Source organism: Vidua macroura, chromosome 2, assembly GCF_024509145.1.
Source record: "Vidua macroura isolate BioBank_ID:100142 chromosome 2, ASM2450914v1, whole genome shotgun sequence".
NCBI classification, from domain to species: Eukaryota; Metazoa; Chordata; class Aves; order Passeriformes; family Viduidae; genus Vidua; species Vidua macroura.
In genome coordinates this window covers 2328498-2347235 of record NC_071572.1, presented here as the reverse complement: position 1 = coordinate 2347235, position 18738 = coordinate 2328498, and the positions used below count along the sequence as shown (strand labels likewise).

The following is an 18738-nucleotide window of genomic DNA, read 5'->3' as shown; positions in this document are numbered from 1 at the left end:
ATGGAGGGGATTTTCCTGGCCACTGGGACTCGTGGAACTCGCCACTTTGTCCCTCGCTGCCCTCCAGCTTTGCTCAGTAAATGTCACTGTGTTTCCTCATGCTCTTTTTTTTTTTTCTCTTTTTTTTTTTTTTTTTTTTTTTTTAGCAAATCATTACAGTTTGGCTTCTTAATTAAACACAAAACCCTCCTGTGCTGCCGTCACCTGCCGTTGGCAATAATTACAGAAGTCCCAATGTAATGGGGTAGTGCAGATTCCTTGTGGGTTTCTGGAGAGGAAGCCGAGGAAGGGCTTTGGTTTTTGTAAATAAACGCGTTGACTTCCTCAGAGTTGTAGGAATAATTTTCTCCCACGTGTCCCGTGGCCGTGCAGGGGGAAGTTTGGAAAGCTCCGTGCTTGGCCAGCACGTGGTGGTAGTTGAGGAGCACGAAGGGGACTTGGCCCGAGGGCCTCACCTCCATCAGCCGCTCGCCGTCGGCCTCGTGGTCGAGCTTCGCGCTCATCCTCTCGTCCAGCTCCTCCAGGCTGCCTGGGTGGTGGCCCATGTGCCCAAATTTGGGGTCTTTGACACAAATCCTCCTGCTCTGCTCGTAGACCGAGGGCACGGGCAGCAGGTGGCTCAGCTGTCCCACGGCTTTGGCCTGGCAGCACTCGGATTTGGGCAGCAAGGAGCTGGAGAAAGAGCCCTCGCTGATGGCCATCTTTTCTGGCAGGTCTCTGGTAAAAGCCAGCTTGTTTTCCTCCTTGATGAGGTGGGGCTGGATCCTGGGCTCTGCTTTGTTGTGTTTCATGATGCCGGAGTCGTAGAGCTCCTCTTTGTAGCGGCCCGGCGCGGGCGCCGTGCAGCTGGGGAAGGCCTCGGGCAGAGCGTCCTGGTTGTACCTCCTGTTGGACAGTGGCACTGGCAGGGGAAAGAAAACCTGTTAATTACTGACAACGAGCCTTTGCAGTAATTACAACTCACTGGCACGAACTTATGAACTTATCTGAACTTATCATAGTTCAGTCAGGGGAATTAAACCAAAGAAATGTCAGGAACTACGACCCGAAACCAAAAATCTTCCCCTTAAGTAAGCTCTTCTCAGAGGTTTAGCTAAGAGCTGGATAAGGTTGGTGCCTATCAATGATTCCATGATTAACATAGTGGAATTGTTTTAAGCATGGAATAATAACCAGAAATAAACTGAATTTATTCCTCCTCTCATTGTGGGAGTGCGTTGGACACTTGTCCTTGCAAGGAGAACATCCAGCTCAGAGGTTGGACTCAATGATCTCAAAGGTCTTCTCATTCTGCAAAATTCTGTTTATTCTGTTAATTCATATTATGTATTTGGGGTATATTTAATGTCTACATAAGATATTAGAAGGTGACGTGTCATTATCTAATTAATGAAATCTCTTTGTGATACCCAGAGAGGGTCACATTAAATGCTTTGCTTTTACTCTTTGAAAAGCTAACATCAGATATTAAAAACATCTCTTGAAAAGCAACACCAACACCTCTTCAGCAATGCTGGGTCTCTGCTTTTAAGATATTTCCATGTAATAAAGGTAGACCATGATAAAAATGCAGGTTACAACATTGAATGGGGGAGGAAAAATTGGGGATTTTTAGAAAATTAGAAGCCAGATACTTCATTTTTCAACAGCGTGAGCCTAGGATATCTATTCAGGCTTTTCCTCTAAAATTTATTGGGCAGTCTCTTTTCTCCTCAGTTTCTGCATGGCAGCTGAACTCTTGAAGCAATTTGAGTTATTTTTGCCATTTTCTGCTTGCCTTATGAAGCTTTGCCTTTCTGCACAGCCCTATCTACAAGTGGTGAGAGGAAAGGTCCCTGGTTTTCTCCTGTACCATATGAGTAATAATTTTTTTTTGAACAGTTTTTGAGTTAAACAGCTCCTCCAAGGCACATTTGAAAGTTTTATGTGAAAGGAAAAATGACACACTGAGCAAATTTCTCAAGTTAGACCCAAACTCTTGTTTTGTGTGAGGTTCACTGGAAGCCCTGGGCACTTAAGTGCCTTTTTTAAAATGGATTTTCTGTTTTTCTAACAATTTTATTCAATGTCTTAAAAGTTTTGGAGTTTCCCTCTATTGGTTGCTGATGTAACCGTGCCCATTAATAATTAAATATTCCCTGTGCTGTAATAGACTGGCAAAGCCTTCATGGATAACAGAGGAAGCAGAAATAGCTCAATTGTACCTTTTTTTTTTTTTTCCTTTTATATGCAGAGCTCCATTAATTTCAGAGGGAGTTGCACTACGTAATTAACACCAGAATTTAAACAGGAATCTGGTTCCAATTTCTTCTTCACCCTCCTAGAAACAATAACCTTTCAAGTTATTCTTTCCCTTTTCTATGTATACATTTTGTCACAAGAAGGAGAAACTGAAGGAAGCCGAGTTCTCACCAGCTGGTGAAAAATGGCCCTTTCAGATCACAAATCCAACGTGCTTGAGAATAGCTTGGGAATTTCACTGGTGTAGTTCAGTGCTCTGATTTCAGCCCCACAATTTGGTGTTTTTATTGTGAAATCAATATAGATGCTGAGAGCTGCTGACATAGAAATAATAAGGTTTAATGATCAGGTGTTCTGGGTTTAAGGTGTCCACAAGAGGGGTGGATTTGTCCTCCTGCAGTTTGGAATATTTTCACTTTATGGCTCTTCTTTAATCTCTGACCAAAATATTGTCCTTCTCCATTTCTAGAGCCCAAGAGAACTTGGGAGAAGCTGAGGCATCACAGCCCCCAGCTGGCCTCTGCCTTGTCACCTTTAATTTTGTAATCTCCAGTCCTGCTGGGCTGAGGGTGAACCAGCAGGTTGTAAATCACAGAAGCACAAAAGGTTTGGGTGGGAAGGGACCTCAAAGGCCACCCAGTGCCAGCCCTGCCATGGCAGGGACACCTCCCACTGTGCCAGGCTGCTCCAAGCCCCAGTGTCCAACCTGGCCTTGGGCACTGCCAGGGATCCAGGGGCAGCTGTGCCAGGGCCTGCCCACCCTCTGAGCAAAATATTTCTTCCCAGAAATCTGATCTGACCCCTGTGGCAGTTTAAAACCATTTTCCCTTGTCACTTTCTGCCCCTATAAAAAGTCCCTCTCCCTCCCTTTTATCAAACAAGGCAGAGATAGAACAGGTCTTAATACAACCCTGCCCCATGAAAAGATATTTTTTAGATTATCTCAGTCTGTGTTTGTCCTGGTCTGAGCCCTAATTTCAAATCACCCAAGGCATGGACTGGGTGTTCTCCATTGCTTTCCCTCCAAAAACAAAGGTGAGACAAAATGTCTCTTTGTCTCATGGGGAATTCCCTTTCTTTCTTCCAGTAGGCACTGGCTAAACCTGGGGAGTTTTTTTCCACAGATTTTCTCAGTCTTTTTCCTCATTTCCTGAGTTTTGGCATGACTGGTGGCACAGAGCTTCGCACAGGTAGCTCAGAAGGGCCAACAGCACCACTGAGTGACCAGCAGCTCCTGTGGTGCCCACGGCAGCAATTTCAAGGGTAAAAAGGAAACTTCTGACTAAAAACACAGTTGCCTTCACTGAAATGATTTTTTTTTTTTTTTTTGATGACTGGGCCAGCTTGGAAAAAGTGGAAGAAGCTTCAAAACCAGATCCTGAAGCAGAAACATCTGATTTGCAGGCAGTCGTATCTGCTACGTGCTTCTTCAGAGCTTTGATGGCTTGGCACCATCATCCTCCAATCTCTGATCTCTCCAAGAGGAGCTATTTTCCATGGAGAAAAATGTCTTTGGCCCACGGCGTTTTTGGCAGATGCTGCCGTGGATGTGATGTGGAATAGCCCTCGCATCCAAGCCGGCTGCCAGATGTCAGATTTGGCTTTGCCTTCTGGATCGAAGATGATGATGCTAAGCAGATCCTCCCTGCTTTGAAGCTCCCTGGCTGTCAGTTCTCCAGTGAGCCACTGGAAAAAAAAAAGCAGCGCTTGACAACCTAAGGGAGATCAGATGCAAAAAAAAAAAAAAAAAAAAAAAAAAAAAGGAAAAAAAAAAAAAGTCGCTTCCAAAGGTTCAGAATTCAGCAAAAGTGCAACAGCTCTGCTTGAGGAGGAAACAAGGCTGGAAAAATTGGGTGGAAATCCCCTTGTAGGGGAAGCTCTGTTCTCCTTTCCCCTTTTGCTCAGGCCTGAGTTTGACCATATTTTTTTCCTCAACTCAAAGGAATTATGTACGTATTTCCTTTAAAAAAAAAAAAAAAAGTCTATTTTTTTACACAACTCAAAGTGCTTTTGCAGAGAATTAATTGTAGCAAGCCAACTTTTCTCCAATCCCCAATAAATATCCAAAATAAATATCCATCAAAATGCTCAAAAGAGAAGCCACATCTCCCAACTCAAGCAGCAAAACCTTCAGTGGAAGCAGAACCAGAAATAAGAACCACTGGAATTGCAGCTCCATTCTCCTCCTGATGAGGAAATGGTGATGTGGGATGAGATTGAAAAATAGCAGCAGATTCTTGAAGGTTTTTTATTGGGATTTGGGGTTTTTTTACCCTTTTCCTGCAGATTTACTGGGGATGGGCAGCATCACCAAAATATTTATCCTTATCTTCAAAATACGTTGTTTTTTTGGGAGGGTTTTGTTGGGTATTGGGGGGGGTTGGGTTTTTTTTAGTTTTTTGTTTGCTTGTTTGGAGATTTTTTTGTCCTTTTTTTGTTTTGGTTGGTTGGTTTTTGTGGGTTTTTTGTTTCATTTTTGTGTGTTTTTGGGAGGTTTTGGATTTTGTTTGTTTGGTTGGTTTTTTGGGGGGTGGGTTTTTGTTGGTAGTGGTGGTGGTGGGTTTTTTTTTTTTTTGTTTGTTTGGTTTTCTTTTTGTTTCCTTTTTTCTTTTTTCCCCACAGCATCTTTAGAAAGGACAAAACCATTTCCTATTTTTGGTCTAAAACTCCACCTTTTCCACCACAATCCACAGGAGCAACCAAAGGAAGCAGCAAATTAGAGGAGCACAAACTAAGGAAAAGGATTTAACCTGCTCTAGGCTGTGAGAAGAGCTTCCCTCTTGCTCATTTTCGACCTAACCACAAAAAAGTGAAATAAAATGCTGCTGGCAGTGAGGTGAGGTCCATCATGGGTGAGGTCAAACCATCCTGTGAAGGACAAAACCCCAGGCAGAAATTATTTGTTCCTCTGTGGGAAGCACATTTGATGTCTGATTGCATTTCTCTCTGATGCAGCAAGCTCAGCTTTGAATATCTTTGTATTTTAATATATTTATATTTTAATATTTCTTTTGGATCTTGGATATCTACACCCATAAGTGAATAAATTCTTGATTCTGGTACCCAAGAGCCTAAAATTATACCTTGGAGACTACCTAAATTTTTTATTTTTAAATTTATTTTAATTTTTTTAAAAATGTATTTAAAATAATGGTTTTAATTTTTTTTTTTTAATTTTAAATTTCCACTACTGCTTCCTCCATTCCAAGAAAGGAGGGTTTCCATCTGACTGCACAGCAGTACCTCAGTCCTCATCAGTGATTTTTAATTAATGAAAATGATGAATGCAGAGAGTTGTGGATGGGATCCAAGGATTTGGTCTGGATTGGAAAGTGATAAACTGGAGTGCTGCTTAAAGGAGTTTAAAGAAGGGTTTCCTGGGAGTTCTGCAGCAGCTGATCCTAATTCTGCACTTGCTGATGTTCTCTGCCACTTTCAGATACACCTTAAATCACAAAAAAAACTCCTATATTTAATAAGACAATAAACTTGGATGTGGTGGGTTTTGGTGTTGTTGGTTTGTTTTTGTTTTTTTTTTTTTTTTGTATATTTTTGTGACAGGTTTTTGTATAATTCTCACAGTTACTGAAAGTAAAGCAGGGAAGAGGGGGGGAAATCCAGGCCAAGCAAGGCTGCTCTTGCTAAAATCAGCAGCAACCTGAAATCTCAGCCGAACTTCCAAGGCTCATTCATGAAAGCAATTAAATTCAGAGTTGTGTTTGACTTGAAGGGGAAGCTGGGTCAGGGGAGTAATTAATGCTATTAATTGAGTTAAAGATACTTGACACCATCCCAAAAAAGCCTGAATTGCCAGAGTCTGGTTTGTCCAAATATTTTTGTTGCTTTAGCTGATTAACATTGTTCCTTGCCCATCACAACTTGATTCAGTTTCATTTTTGAGCTGGGGCAGCTGTGAGATCAGGAGTGTTTAAAATAAGAGATCAATCTCTGCCCAAACCACTGCAATAAACCCTGTTCTGCTTGAACACAGGAGAAATAAACAAGTTGGACAAGAAGATCCCCAGAAGTCCCTTCCAACCCTAATTATTCCCTGATTCTGTGATTAGAGAGTATTTTGAGCACCTTTACACTTGGTTGTATTATAATTTTTCAAGGTTATTTCTTATAGGTTTCCACCTCAGAGAAGTCAATGCCTTTCCTCCAGGAATTTCTATCCCTGACCGTCTGCACAGTGAAATAATGCAGGTGATGGGAGACATTTTCAAATTCAGAATTATTATCAAGTAAAGCAGAATTATCACTCTGTAAGGTAAAGGCATTCAGAGTGGCTTCGTGCTGAGAAAGGACAAGCTTCAATTTTTATGGGAATAGATGGTGTTTATTTTAATTTCTGTGCTAAAATTATCAAAAATTACTGTGGAGGTGGAGTTTCAATCTGACTTACCTGAGAAATTCCACTCAAATAACTCTGAGAGTGCAAAACATGAGGGTAAACTGTGCCAGTACTGAAGGAGGAGGTATCTCTGTGCTGCCCTAAAAGTGATTCTGGTGAGTGCATTTTGGCAACTGAAGCTTGGATAATATTCCCAATCCAGTGCTGATGGAAATGGGAAGAAGGAAACATGGGAATACCATAAATATAATGATTGTTAAACTTCACTGCCTCTGATTTTCTATGCTTCCTAAATGGATGCCCTAGGATTTCAGCTTTTCTGTTTTTCCAATCCTGTACTGCATTAGTGCATTACTCTAAACTCCTTAGAAAGTGTTAGTTACTGTCTTCACATTTTGGTCAGACAAAACAATCCCTCTAGGCCTAAAATCCAGGGACACCCTACAGCCTCAGGCCCTGAAAACAAAAGTGAATTGGGAGGGAGCAAAATGATTAATGACTTCATTACCTGAAGCTGTAATTGGAGAATTAACTCCTGATATGGAAATGGACCAAACTTATAATTGTGTGTGACCATTGTCCAGCCTGGGTGAGGCCTCTGGGAGGTTTCTGACTGCCCCAGGTGTGTCTGTGGAGGCCTTTAATAAATACCTGCTCTTATTCTCTTAATCTTGTCTAGCCTCTGTTCTAGGGAGCCACCCCAAGGCATCAAAACCATTTTTCAAACCGCGAACACAAATCCTCCCCATCCACCGCGCGGCCGAGCTTTTTCTCCGGGCTCAGAGCGACACCCACCTTCATAACTCTGTGCAAGGTTGTGCCTGATGATGTTCACTGGCTGCTCGGGAAGGCTTTTGGAGGGTGACTGGCTGCTGGGAACCAGGGAGTTGGCGTAGTGCCACTGGCACTCGCCGTTGGTCTGCAGCGCGCCCAGGAAGAACCGCGCCACCTCGCAGGGCGCCCCTTGAGCCTGCCCGAATTTTGCAGGCAGCATTTGCTTCTTGCCACTGAAGACGTGGGAATCCACAGGGAAGTGTCCATAGTGGTAGGAGAAGGGCAGGCTGTAGGGAGGGGCGTACAGGAGTTCGCTGCTCTCTGAATGGAAGTTCTGTTCCTGAAGGGTGGCGGCGCTGGCGGCGGGGCTGGAGCGCCAGCTCCCCACCTGGCTGCATTCCAGTTTGTCTGCTTGGAATGAGCTGTATTGCTGGGGGAAAGAGGGGGAAAAGGGAGTTAAAGGAGGAGCTTTTCTAGGAAAGGACAGGACATGTCAGGCAGGCACCCAGAGCTGGGCCTCGCTGCCTCAAGGGACGGACTGAGCGGTGCGTTTGGAGTTCCTCTCTTCGCGACTTTGCCTTCACATGGGAGCAAAAAACCTGCTTTGATTTGATAATTTTGATTTGATAATTTTCCAGAATCACAGGGCTAATGTTGGAAAAGCCCTCCCAGCTCGTCCAGTCCCAGCTGTGCCCGATGGCCTCCTTGTCACCTGCCCAGAGCTCTGAGTGCCACATCCAGCCCTACCTTGGACACCTCCAGGGATGGGCACTCCAAACCTCCCTGGGCAGCTCTTCCCAAGGCCTGACCACCCTTTTCATGTCAGAAATTCCTCCTGACATCAAGAACTCCACACACCCACAGTACATGACACACATTCTACACCAGCACAGATTTTCACAGCACAATTCCAAGTACAGGATTTTCTTCTTTTTGCCAAGAAAGGACGTTGTGGTTGAAGTGCTTTGCACACTCCATACCCCAAAGGTTTTACATCGCTTGCCAGAGCTGGTTTGTGCTACCTATACTTTCCACCCCGAGGAAAAAAAAGGGTCTAATTTTATCCTGCTTTATGAGAGATTTCCTGGGGTGGACAATGCTATAGTCTGTTTTATAGTAAATTCAGTCCTGGATTATCTCTATGCTGTCCCAAGCACTCTGTGAGAACAACTGGTAATTAAATATTGCTGGAAAATTTACCTGTGGCGGGTAAGGTGTTGTTCTGAGTTTTGCCTTCATTTTATTACTTTTGGGTTTTACTATTTTCCTTGTTTCCTGCGAGGTAGGTACTGAGTTTCTGCATGAAAACTGTGACTTGGAAATGGTAACCTGGTCCAGTGACAACTGAAGTTCCTTGTACTCAATATCTCTGCAAAAGAACAGCCCAGTAAATTAAAAGCATAGGAAAATCCAAACTAACTCCTGTAAAAATACATGTTAGCGTTCACAAGGCTTGAATTTTCACTCTTCCAAGATTTTCAATGAGTCTGGGGATGCCAAGAGGCAGCGAATCTTATGGGGTGACCTCATTCCCACGCCAGTCTGTCAAAAAATTCCACTGGGAATCACACAAACATCTTTGGATGAAGTGTCCCCTCTCTCTGAGCCTGAGCTGTATCATCTTCCCTCAGCCATCCCTGGCTCCCTGTGGTTTGGCATCATGGAAAGACAGAGATCAATTAATCTGGCTCCTGCTCAGCCAGGAATTGGTCTCTGTCCTGAGGAAAAGAAAAGGAGCAACATTCCTCCCCTGTCAGCAGCGTGCGCTTGTAACTAAACCACACAAGCTGCAAGGTTGGTTTTGATCAAAAAAATCACAGAACACTCAACTTTGGAAGAGATCTTCAAGCTCATCCAGTTCCACCATCACCCAGCACCACCAGCATCACCCCAAGGGCCCCATCCAGACTCCTCCTGAATAATTCCAGAGAGAGTGTCTCCGCCTCCTCCCTGGGCAGCTCATCCCAAGGCCTCACCACTCTTTCGAAGGAAAAAAACCCTTCTAATCTCCAATCTGAACCTGTCCTGACAAAATTAAGGCCATTTCTTCTCCTCCTTTCCCTTGGGACACGGCAGCAGAGCCCGACCCCCCCTCACTGCCCCTCCTGTCAGGAGTTGTGCAGAGCAGTGAGGTCCCCCCAGAGCCTCCTCCAGGCTGAGCTCCCCCAGCTCCCTCATGAGATGTTTTCCAGACCCTTCACCATCTCCACTGCCCTTCCCTGGCCAAGATGAAGATCTATATAATAATGATAATAATTAACACAACAACGTTTTCTCTCAGCTGAAGAGACGGGGTCGTACAAACAGAGAAAGCTGCAGCACGCGGGCGCAGAACGACACCGGAAGACACAAGCCAAGGAAACTTGGTGGATTTAATCATTAATGACTCAATTAGTGATAACAGGTAATGGTACAAAGTATTTGGACTTACGTAAGGACATAATTGACACTCACTATGCAGTGAGGCCGTGACGAACGGCTGTTGTGCACGATGGTGGCGTAGCTCTGCACCCACACCCAGCCTCCCTGCTTGGACAGCAGCCGGTAGTACTTGGTGGTCACTTGGCCTTTCACCAGCACTGTGAACGCAAGGAAAAAAAAAATATTTAAAAAAAATTTCACGTTTTTTGGACTCCAGACCACTTCCTGGAGAGGTTTATTTGCAAGCCAAGCGCTTTTCTATTAATGATGTTGGAAAAAACCTTTGAGATTATTGAGTCCAACCTATGTCCAAACACCCGCCTTCCTCTTCCTCCCAATGAACTTTAAATAACTCCCTGCAAAATTATCTATCCTGCCCCTTTCTATAGATTCATAACACTGCATTATTATTTATATAAAATTTGAAGAGTCCTAAGTTTTGTCTTCCTTCTTCTCTGGGTCACCTATGGTTGCATTCTTCACAAACACTGCTTTAAAATTTCTAACTGCAAAAGAAAAGTTCAAGGCAGCAAAAGTATTTTGAGCTGGACACAATTCTTTTGAAAGGAGGAGAGGAAATGGCCTCAAACTGCACCAAGGGAGGCGCAGGTTGGAGACTGGGAAAGAAAATTTCCCTGGCAGAGTGGTCAGGCCTTGGGATGAGCTTCCCAGGGAGGTTTGGAGTCACTGGAATTGTCCCAGAGGAGTCTGGATGTGGCCCTTGGGGACAGGGTTTGGGGTGAGGATTGCATGATCCTGAGGGGCTCTTCCAACCCTGAGAATTCTGTGATTTTGAGATTCTTTTTTCCAGATTATTTGGAAGCATTTCTCTCATAGCTTGACAGATTATCAGGTCTTTTGCAATGTATTTTATTCCATAATGGTTTTTTATCTCTGTAATCATTAAGGTTGATTTAAAAGGGTAAAATTTAAAAACTCTTTGGTTGTGAAGCACCCAAACAAAGACAAGGACAGAGAGGGGAATCAGATATCTGATAAATTCACCAGCCAGGTAATCCTCCCTGAGCTATTTTGGATCCTCTGTGAACAAGGATGTGTTGGCAGGAGGCTGTGCTGTAACAGGAGTTGTGCAGCATCTCTAAACATTTAATCCAACCACAAATATTTCTGGTTCAGGCCAGGCCTTTATCTCAGGATTCACTAGAAGATAATGCCCAGCCTTTGAAGCTGATTCTTCTCTTGTGTGGCCTTGGATCATTCCTCTGGAAACTCCATCTTCTTACTCTCCTACAGAGTTATTTATTGTAAATTAGGGAATCATGGACTGAGCTCGCTGCACAAATTATGTTCAAAAAAAAAAGTGGGCAATGGCAGAAATTCCTTTCTATAAATATGATTAAGAAATGGAATCTAAACCTGTCATTTAAAAACCATTCCCCTTGTCCTGTCACTTTTTGCCCATATAAAAAGTCCCTCTCCCTCCTTTTCATCCATTTCCTTGTGGTACTGGAAGACTCAGTGAGGTCTCCCCAAAATCTGGAGCACATGGGCCACCTCTCTGGGCTGCTTCCTCTCCTATCCATTGCACATCCCCACATATTTAAACTTCCTTTCAATTCCAGTTTCTCTCTCAAAGAAAATCAGGCTCTTACAAAATTGACAGGTCTTTCTGGAGGTGTCAATTCTTCCATTTTAGGATGAGGCGCCCGTGTGTTCAGAAGGCAACAAAATGAACACCTAAAACTGTCTGCAGCTCTGATCTCTGCTCCTGGGACAGCGACAGCACCCAGGGAGCAGCTGGGGCTGGGCCAGGAGGGATTTAGGGTGGATTTTAGGGAAAGGTTCTCCCCCCAGAGGGTGCTGGCCCTGCCCAGGCTCCCCAGGGAATGGGCACGGCCCCGAGGCTGCCAGAGCTCCAGGAGCCTTTGGACACTGCCAGGGATGCCCAGGCTGGGGTTGGTGGGGTTCTGGGCAGGGCAGGGCTGGCACTGGGGGGTCCCTGTGGGTTTATTCCCACTCAGGATATTCCATCATTCCATGATCCTGCAGGACATTCAAAAACTCACCCTCCATGGTGGCCACCAAGCCACCACTCTTTGGGGTTTCAAGTCTCTCTTAGGTGTCAGCTTTTTGCCTCATTCTTGTTGGTGTTCCTTCCCCTCCTACATTTCTACATGGAATTCTTTATGGGAGGAGGGTGTGGATGATTTTTAAAAAATCATGAGGAGTGTGTGTGTAAGTATGCAAACACACCGAGAAAAATATAAAGACATTTGTATTTTTTAAATGCCATTTATCACTGCAAGTTGAAAGTTGTGGAGTGACTACTCAAAGATTCTGTTCTAAAAGTATTAATAATTGTCTCTATGCCACAGTTTTACTATTGCTTAGTGTTCTGTAATTGTGGGTGGTGCTCTGTGGTTGTGCTGCCCCATCCCTGGCAGTGCCCAAGGCCAGGTTGGACAGGGCTTGGAGCAACCTGGGACAGTGGAAGATGTCCCTGCCGTGGCAAGGGGTTGGAATGAGATGATTTTCAAGATCCCTTTCAACCCAAACCATTCTGTGCTTTTATGATTTGGTGATTCATTCTAAAATCCAAATGGTCCCGTTCCAGGAAATGATCTTTACATTTCAGCACAGGCCATGTAACAGGTAATTCTTGGAATGTGGTCTGGGCTTTTCAGAACTGGGTCTTTGTGCTGGTTTAATGAGCACGTTTTCCTTGAGTTCCAAATGCTTTGCTACACTCAGTCTTCCGAAAGAGAAATTAATGCTGTCATGGATCACTAACTATAACAAAGTTCTTCCGTGTGCTTTGGGACTAGTTTTGGCTTTCCTCCTCTCTCACTGATTTTTTTTTAAATCCCTATTTTAGCTCTGCAGTTAAGACAGTGTTTGAAAAGATGTGAAAACCACTGAGGGCTACAGTGTTCAGCTTTCCTTCCTAATTACATGGATTAACCAGTATTTCTCTGGGGATGGGGGAGGATTCCGTGTCTCCTGATTTTTTAGCAATCTGGGGAAAGTCTGACCTTGGCTGAGGGACAGTAACTGAGACAGTGAGTGAGCTCAGCTTCCATCTGGCTCTGTGCTCAGCTGCCCTGTTTGATGCTGAAAAGGAAACCTCAGGAATGGGAGTGAGGCAAATCCACCACCCAGACAATCAGTGCAGGCTCAGACTTCTTGGTGGCCTCTGCTGCAGCCCAGGGGGGAGGATCCCGTGGCTTTCTCCTTTGGATGTGCCCTCTGTGACTGGGTGTTCCAGGGCTCTGGCTCGCTCCTGGTTTCACAGGGAAGCTGGAAAAGGCTCTGGGCTGTCAGACAGGACTATTTTAAAAGGCTCCACCAGGCTCCCAGGCGTGTGGCTGGGAGTTCCCAGCCTGCACTGAAGGATACCAGTGCAAGAAATGGATTTTGTGTGGTTCCACACTGGCAGCAGATCCTGGTTTAGCTGCCCTGGCATGTCATGCATGTCATGGGCACGAGGCACAGTGCCCAGCAGACTCTTTTTTTTTCCACAAGGTTTGAGTGCTGACCCAACACCAGAGATGGAACACCAGGTGGAACTGTATTTTTTTCTATGAAATAACCCTACAAATACATAGGGTGACTTCCAGGGAGCAGGAGAAGGGTTTGGTGGGGACACCAGCTGGGCTGGGCCAAGGCACAGAGACCTGAACCCTGTTCAAGTTCCTGTGGGAAGAGCAGGGATGTTGCCACACGTGGGATGCCCAAAACCCCCTCACAATGGCACAAACAAAGGGATTTCTCTGAGGGCACAAAGATATTTTGTCTGCACTGGAACTCTGTCCTGTATTTCAGAGTGCAGGATCCTCGGGCAGGGCCTCCTTATTTGTGTGGCCACATTTCAGGGCAAACACTGCGTGTATGAAAGGGGCTCTGGAAATAAATAACACACCTTCAAACACCACAAGTGTTTTCCTGGAGCTGGAAGCCAATCAAATGTTTCGAGCAGGAAACTCTCTTTGCTGCCAGCACACCTCAGGCAAATATTCACATCTACATTTCCCTCCTAGCTTGATGTTCTTGTTCTGTCCCTCCTAACTTGTTCCCCTCTCTGTTTCCTTTGTTTTATTCCTTGTGCTGCCTCACTCTGAGTTCAGCTGCTTCAGGTCTTCAGTTTGGGATTTTTTTTTCCTCTTAAAAAAAGCAAGTGGTTATCCTAGTTTAGGGCTGCCTATATATATTTTTTTCCCCTTAATACCCTTATTAGGTGTAAGATGTTTCTCTTTGGATTTCTGCATCAGGTGACACTTCATCATCAGATTGCTTTATAGAACGGTACAACAAACCTGCCAACCTTCCACTGTTCATGTTCCTGAGACATTTGCTGATGGATGCTGGGGGAGCTCTCACAGTGCTCCCCAGAGGGACTTTGTGCACTTTACATCTGGTTTAATAATTCCCATTACTTGGTATTCCAACCATGACCCTGCACTGTTCCCACTGCTGCCCAAGCATTACTCATTATCTTGTGCTTCTTGGGATTTATCTGCTTTCATAAATTCCTATGCATGGCTCGCATTTTTCTTCTGTTTTTAAAGTTTACAGTAATTTATCTTCAATCTACAGAACTGCTCTTAGTATCCTATTTGGCTGAGGGGTTTTTTTTTTTTTTCCCTTGTGGAAGGATGTGGTGGGTAATTCAGTGAACACGATTTGTCTCTTCATTTAAAACTCCAGTCGTAGATGGATCAAACTGGCAGCCACAGAATTATCCATCCTGCTACTCTAAAGTGGAAAACTGTTTGCCAGAGGTGGTTGTGGCTGTGGTGGCATCATCTCCGTGCTGGCTGATTAAGGTATTCCAAACAGTCTGGTGGAAATACTGAGTTTATTCTGAACAGGAACACAGTCACATCCACATGCAGATGTCACCACTACAGAGAGGGTGTCCCTGTCAGGATATTCCATGCGCCCTGGCCATTCTTTTTCCCAGTTCTCAGCAGCCCAGAGTGTTCAATCATGTTTTGGTAAATCTGAGCTCGCTGTAAAGATCAGCTTTTGCTTTCCCAGGTGTAGCACACCCTGCCACCGGCGGAATTCAGCACTCGCAATTTCAGCTTGGACTTGCCAAACACAGCTACAGCCTCCTTGATATCCCAGATCCTCATCAGTAGCACACACTAAGAGAAGAAGGAAGCCTAAAGGAAGGATTTGACTCTGGCTGCTTCCAGCCTACAGGAGCAATCTGGAAAAAAAATTCCCTGACATTGGTTTTTGGATGTCATCTTTGCCTCGTATGGGTTGCAGCAAACTGAGCCAAATCCAGAGTTCAGCCATTCCCTCAATTTGCTTTTCAAATTAATGTGCTACTGAATGAACTCCTTCCCAGACCCAGATGTTTGAAGATATGATTAGTGACTCTGTTGGAAGATGGGAAATTATTAAATGTGTCATTTTTTTCCTGACAATCCATTCTCCGAACCTCATCCACATGCTACTAATGAATGTCCCTCCAAGGAGTTTTTGGGATTGCATTCCCTTCAAACACAGGATGATTATTACTAACATATTTCTGAGGAATGCAGAGCTGCTGCATAGTTTTTGTTTTAACAGCAGAGGCTAGTGAAGTTCAGATTTTCCCCTCTCATTTACTTGCTCTTTTGGTTTACTTTTCCTTCAAGAGATCACCATCCAGAATCAATTCCAAATATTCAGAATAGCCTGGATCCCCTAAGTACAAAAACTGGCCAGATAAGTTGGTTTGGGTGTTGTTTTTTCTCTTTTCGGAAGCCCAGCATATTGAGCTGTATTTACTCAATTAATGGTTTCCTTAAGTGATAGCCAAGAACTCTTGAAAATCTGTCTCCAGTCAAGATTTGGAAAGGATTTTTTTTCTGCTTTCCAGCATGCTGCTTGTTGTCTGCAAAATTTCTCACTGTATTCAATGTATTCTATAGAATCCCAGACTGGGTTGGGTTGGAAGGGACCTTAAAGCCCATCCAGAGCCACCCAGTGACACCTTCCACTGTCCCAGGCTGCTCCAAACCCCAGTGCCCAATCTGGCCTTGGGCACTGCCAGGGATCCAGGGGCAGCCCCAGCTGCTCTGGGCACCTGTGCCAGAGTCTCCCCATCCTCACAGGGAGGAATTTTTTCCTAATTATCTGATCTAAACCTGTAATTTTTCACTTTGAAGCCATTCCCTGGGTCCTGTCCCTGCATCCCCTGGAAATTGTCTCTCTCCAGCTTTCCTGGGGCTCCTCCAGGCCCTGCAAGGCCACCCTGAGCTCAGCCCAAAGCTTCTCCTATGCAGGTGAACAATGCCAGCTGTGCCAGCCTTTCCTCCCAGCAGAGCTGCTCCAGCCCTCTGCTCCTCCTGGAGCCTCCTCTGGGCTCTCTGCAGCAGCTCCAGGTCCCCCCTGTGCCTCCAGCCCAGGTACTTACACAGGTGGTGAGCGTATCGCAGGTGGAAAACGTCACAGCCATGGACGTGGTGGTAGAGGGTTTTTTCTATCAGATCCTGGGGTTCATATCCAGTTAATTCCGTGACCCTGGAAAAGGAAAAATCTGCAATGAACAGAATCTCTAGGAGCATTCAGTTTCATGGACCCAACACTTGATTGTGCCAACAAATCAGTGCCCGAAAGCTGCGGGATGAAATGTTAGTTTTGGAAACAGAAACCTCACCTTTGCAAGAAAAGAAACCCTTTCAGCCCAGCCAAAGCAAGGTGCAGCTTTTCCCTGGTACACCCAGGCAGGAAAAAGAGCCCTTTTACTGATTTCCACCTTGGGCTTTTGCCACTGCCATGCAGGATCCTTTGCACGAAGTTCCACTCGAGGAGCTGCTCATGAAACAATAAAACCTCTCTTGTGGGCTGCTGACACATTTTCATTTGCTTTTGCAAAGCTACGAGTGTAGAAGGTGTGTTGGGCCATGTGATCGTGGCCTGTGAATTAATCCAGGCTGGTGCCTAACAGGAGAAAAAAGCAGGAGCTTATTCCAGCTGAGAATGTGGAAAGACAAGGAGGTGTGAAGACCACAGGGTGAGGAAAGGAAAGCTGAGGCAAGACTTCCAAAAAAAAAAAAAAAAAAAAAATATCCCAGAAGTAGAAGAATGGAATTAATTCAAAACAGCAGCATCTCTGCAGATGTTAAAGAATCAAAGCCAGAGGTCAGACTTACACTGGGTCAGACCTGAAGAGTCAAACTTCATGTTTCAAATTGACTTTTTTTTAAATTTAGTTGAGGAAAAAATAGTCCTAAAAGTCCAATGTGCCACTCAGCCAAACTGTGGCTTCTTTACCCAGGGTTGGGGAGCGGGGGGGATTTGTGATGTCCTGAGTTTTCTTTGCCTAAAAGAGGCAGAACAGTAAGGGATGTCCACGTGAACAAGTGACACAGTCCCTTAGCAGGTGACAGTAAATTGTCCCTGCTGAGGCTCTGCTCCTGCAGCAGCAGAGGCATCTGCACATTTTGATTGCAGGAGTTTTACCTGGGACTGGCTCTAGCCTAGGCCTGAGGACTGAAATATTTATTGAAGTTGGAGTGTCCTTGGGTGCTCTTGGAGGTTGTCCTCCAGTTTAGATTGAAGGAATCCAGTTTAAATGCCCCAAGCTTCTTCATGCCACGAACTGAGCAGGACATGGACTTCCAAAGGATGCTCCTTTGCCACTGGTGAGGATGCACAGCACAGAGATAGCACAGGAGTGTCCACAGAGATGAGCAGGGGGTCCCAAGCAATTCCTGTCATTGTAGCATTGATGATAATGCACATTTTGATTATTTTTTTTTTAATTTTATTACTATTGTGCATCTCCTGTACTCATACCCTGACCCTAACCAGCTCAGTGGATGCCACAGAGACTGAGGACGTTCTGCTTGACAGGGTTGAGAGCTTGGATTCTTCTGAAGGACAACATCATCAAAATGAATAGATGCTTGTGTTCCTCCTCTGCAGTGTGTGCTCATCCCAAATCCTCACTGAAGCCAGTCAGGAGCACGAAATAATGGTGGACGTTCCTGCTCAGGTTTCAGTTCTGACCTCAGTGCATGTAAAAGCAGGGTGGCAGCTCCATCCTGCCCCTCTGGTGAGTACAGACACAGCTCACCCAAACCCAGGCAAAGCACCACAAACACGAGCCAGGGCTTCAGGGGTTCATTTTCCCAAAGGTGCAGTCTCACTTGGAAGCTGGTGACACAAAAAACCATCATTGACAGTTCCTAGGACACCCAAATTTTGAAAAAACTTGGATCTGGAAATCAACTTCCTAAACATCAAATCAATCCCTCAAGCAGCCTGGGCTCTCCAGGTTGTGCTGTGCAGGTTGACAGGACACACAGAGCTCACCCCAATGATCAGTTCTGGTCTCCTGAGTTCTTCAAAGTCTTTTTAAACCCCCTGGCAATGAATGCACCACAAAAATCAGAGTGAGCAGCTCACTTTGGAGGGAAGTGACTGTCTTCTCCTTCCAGTGCCCTCAGTGGATGAACTCCTGTGTGGTTTATGTTGTGTCACGTGTCCAGAAAGGGATTTTGAGCTGCTCCTTCCCACGGCTTTCATGCTGTCTGCTGTGACTCTTACGTCTCAAGATCCATCTCTCTGTATGGAAACCAGAACCAAGCCTGAAACCAGTTTTTTCCTAACTCCTACTATGCCCCTGTTTTCAGCAAATACAGTCTGGTTTGCTCAGCCGGGAGAGCAAAAGGCTTTGGTGAAGCTGAATTCCCCTGCTTGTCCCGCGTGTGGATGACACCCATCTGCTCCTTGGTAAACAGAGCTCTGCAGCAGCTCTGGGTCTATCCCGGCTCCTGTCAACACCTCTGCTTGTTCTGTGGCCTTTGAAGCCACTTCTGTCTCCAGGCAGTTCCTCCCAGGCACATCACTTCCTTTTCCCCACATGCAAGGACGTGTTGCTGAACCCCTCGTGCTCCTTTGTAGCCGCGGCACGAAGCGACGCGTGCCAAAAAATGAGGAAGGGTTCCAGAAACAACGAGTTCTTTGTGTCCCAGCAGCTGATGGAG

At 45.1% G+C, this 18738-nt stretch overlaps 1 protein-coding gene and 1 long non-coding RNA gene across 2 annotated transcripts in view; one reads left to right on the top strand and one right to left on the bottom strand.

Moving 5' to 3' along the window:
* Positions 1-194: 194 nt before the first annotated feature.
* Positions 195-18738, bottom strand: part of SIM2 (SIM bHLH transcription factor 2) — a 55721-nt gene continuing 37177 nt past the window's right edge. The window contains exons 7-11 of the mRNA XM_053970587.1: positions 16161-16267; positions 9801-9948; positions 8570-8738; positions 7391-7799; positions 195-901 (exon numbers count right to left, since the gene is read on the bottom strand). Of these exons, the coding sequence (XP_053826562.1) occupies positions 201-901; positions 7391-7799; positions 8570-8738; positions 9801-9948; positions 16161-16267 (1534 nt within the window). The 3' untranslated portion in view covers positions 195-200. The remainder of the gene's footprint in view (positions 902-7390; positions 7800-8569; positions 8739-9800; positions 9949-16160; positions 16268-18738) is intronic.
* On the top strand, positions 640-5540 carry LOC128803526 (uncharacterized). Its single transcript, XR_008435741.1, has 3 exons — positions 640-713; positions 4935-5077; positions 5451-5540. It is a non-coding gene; the product is annotated as an uncharacterized LOC128803526 (long non-coding RNA).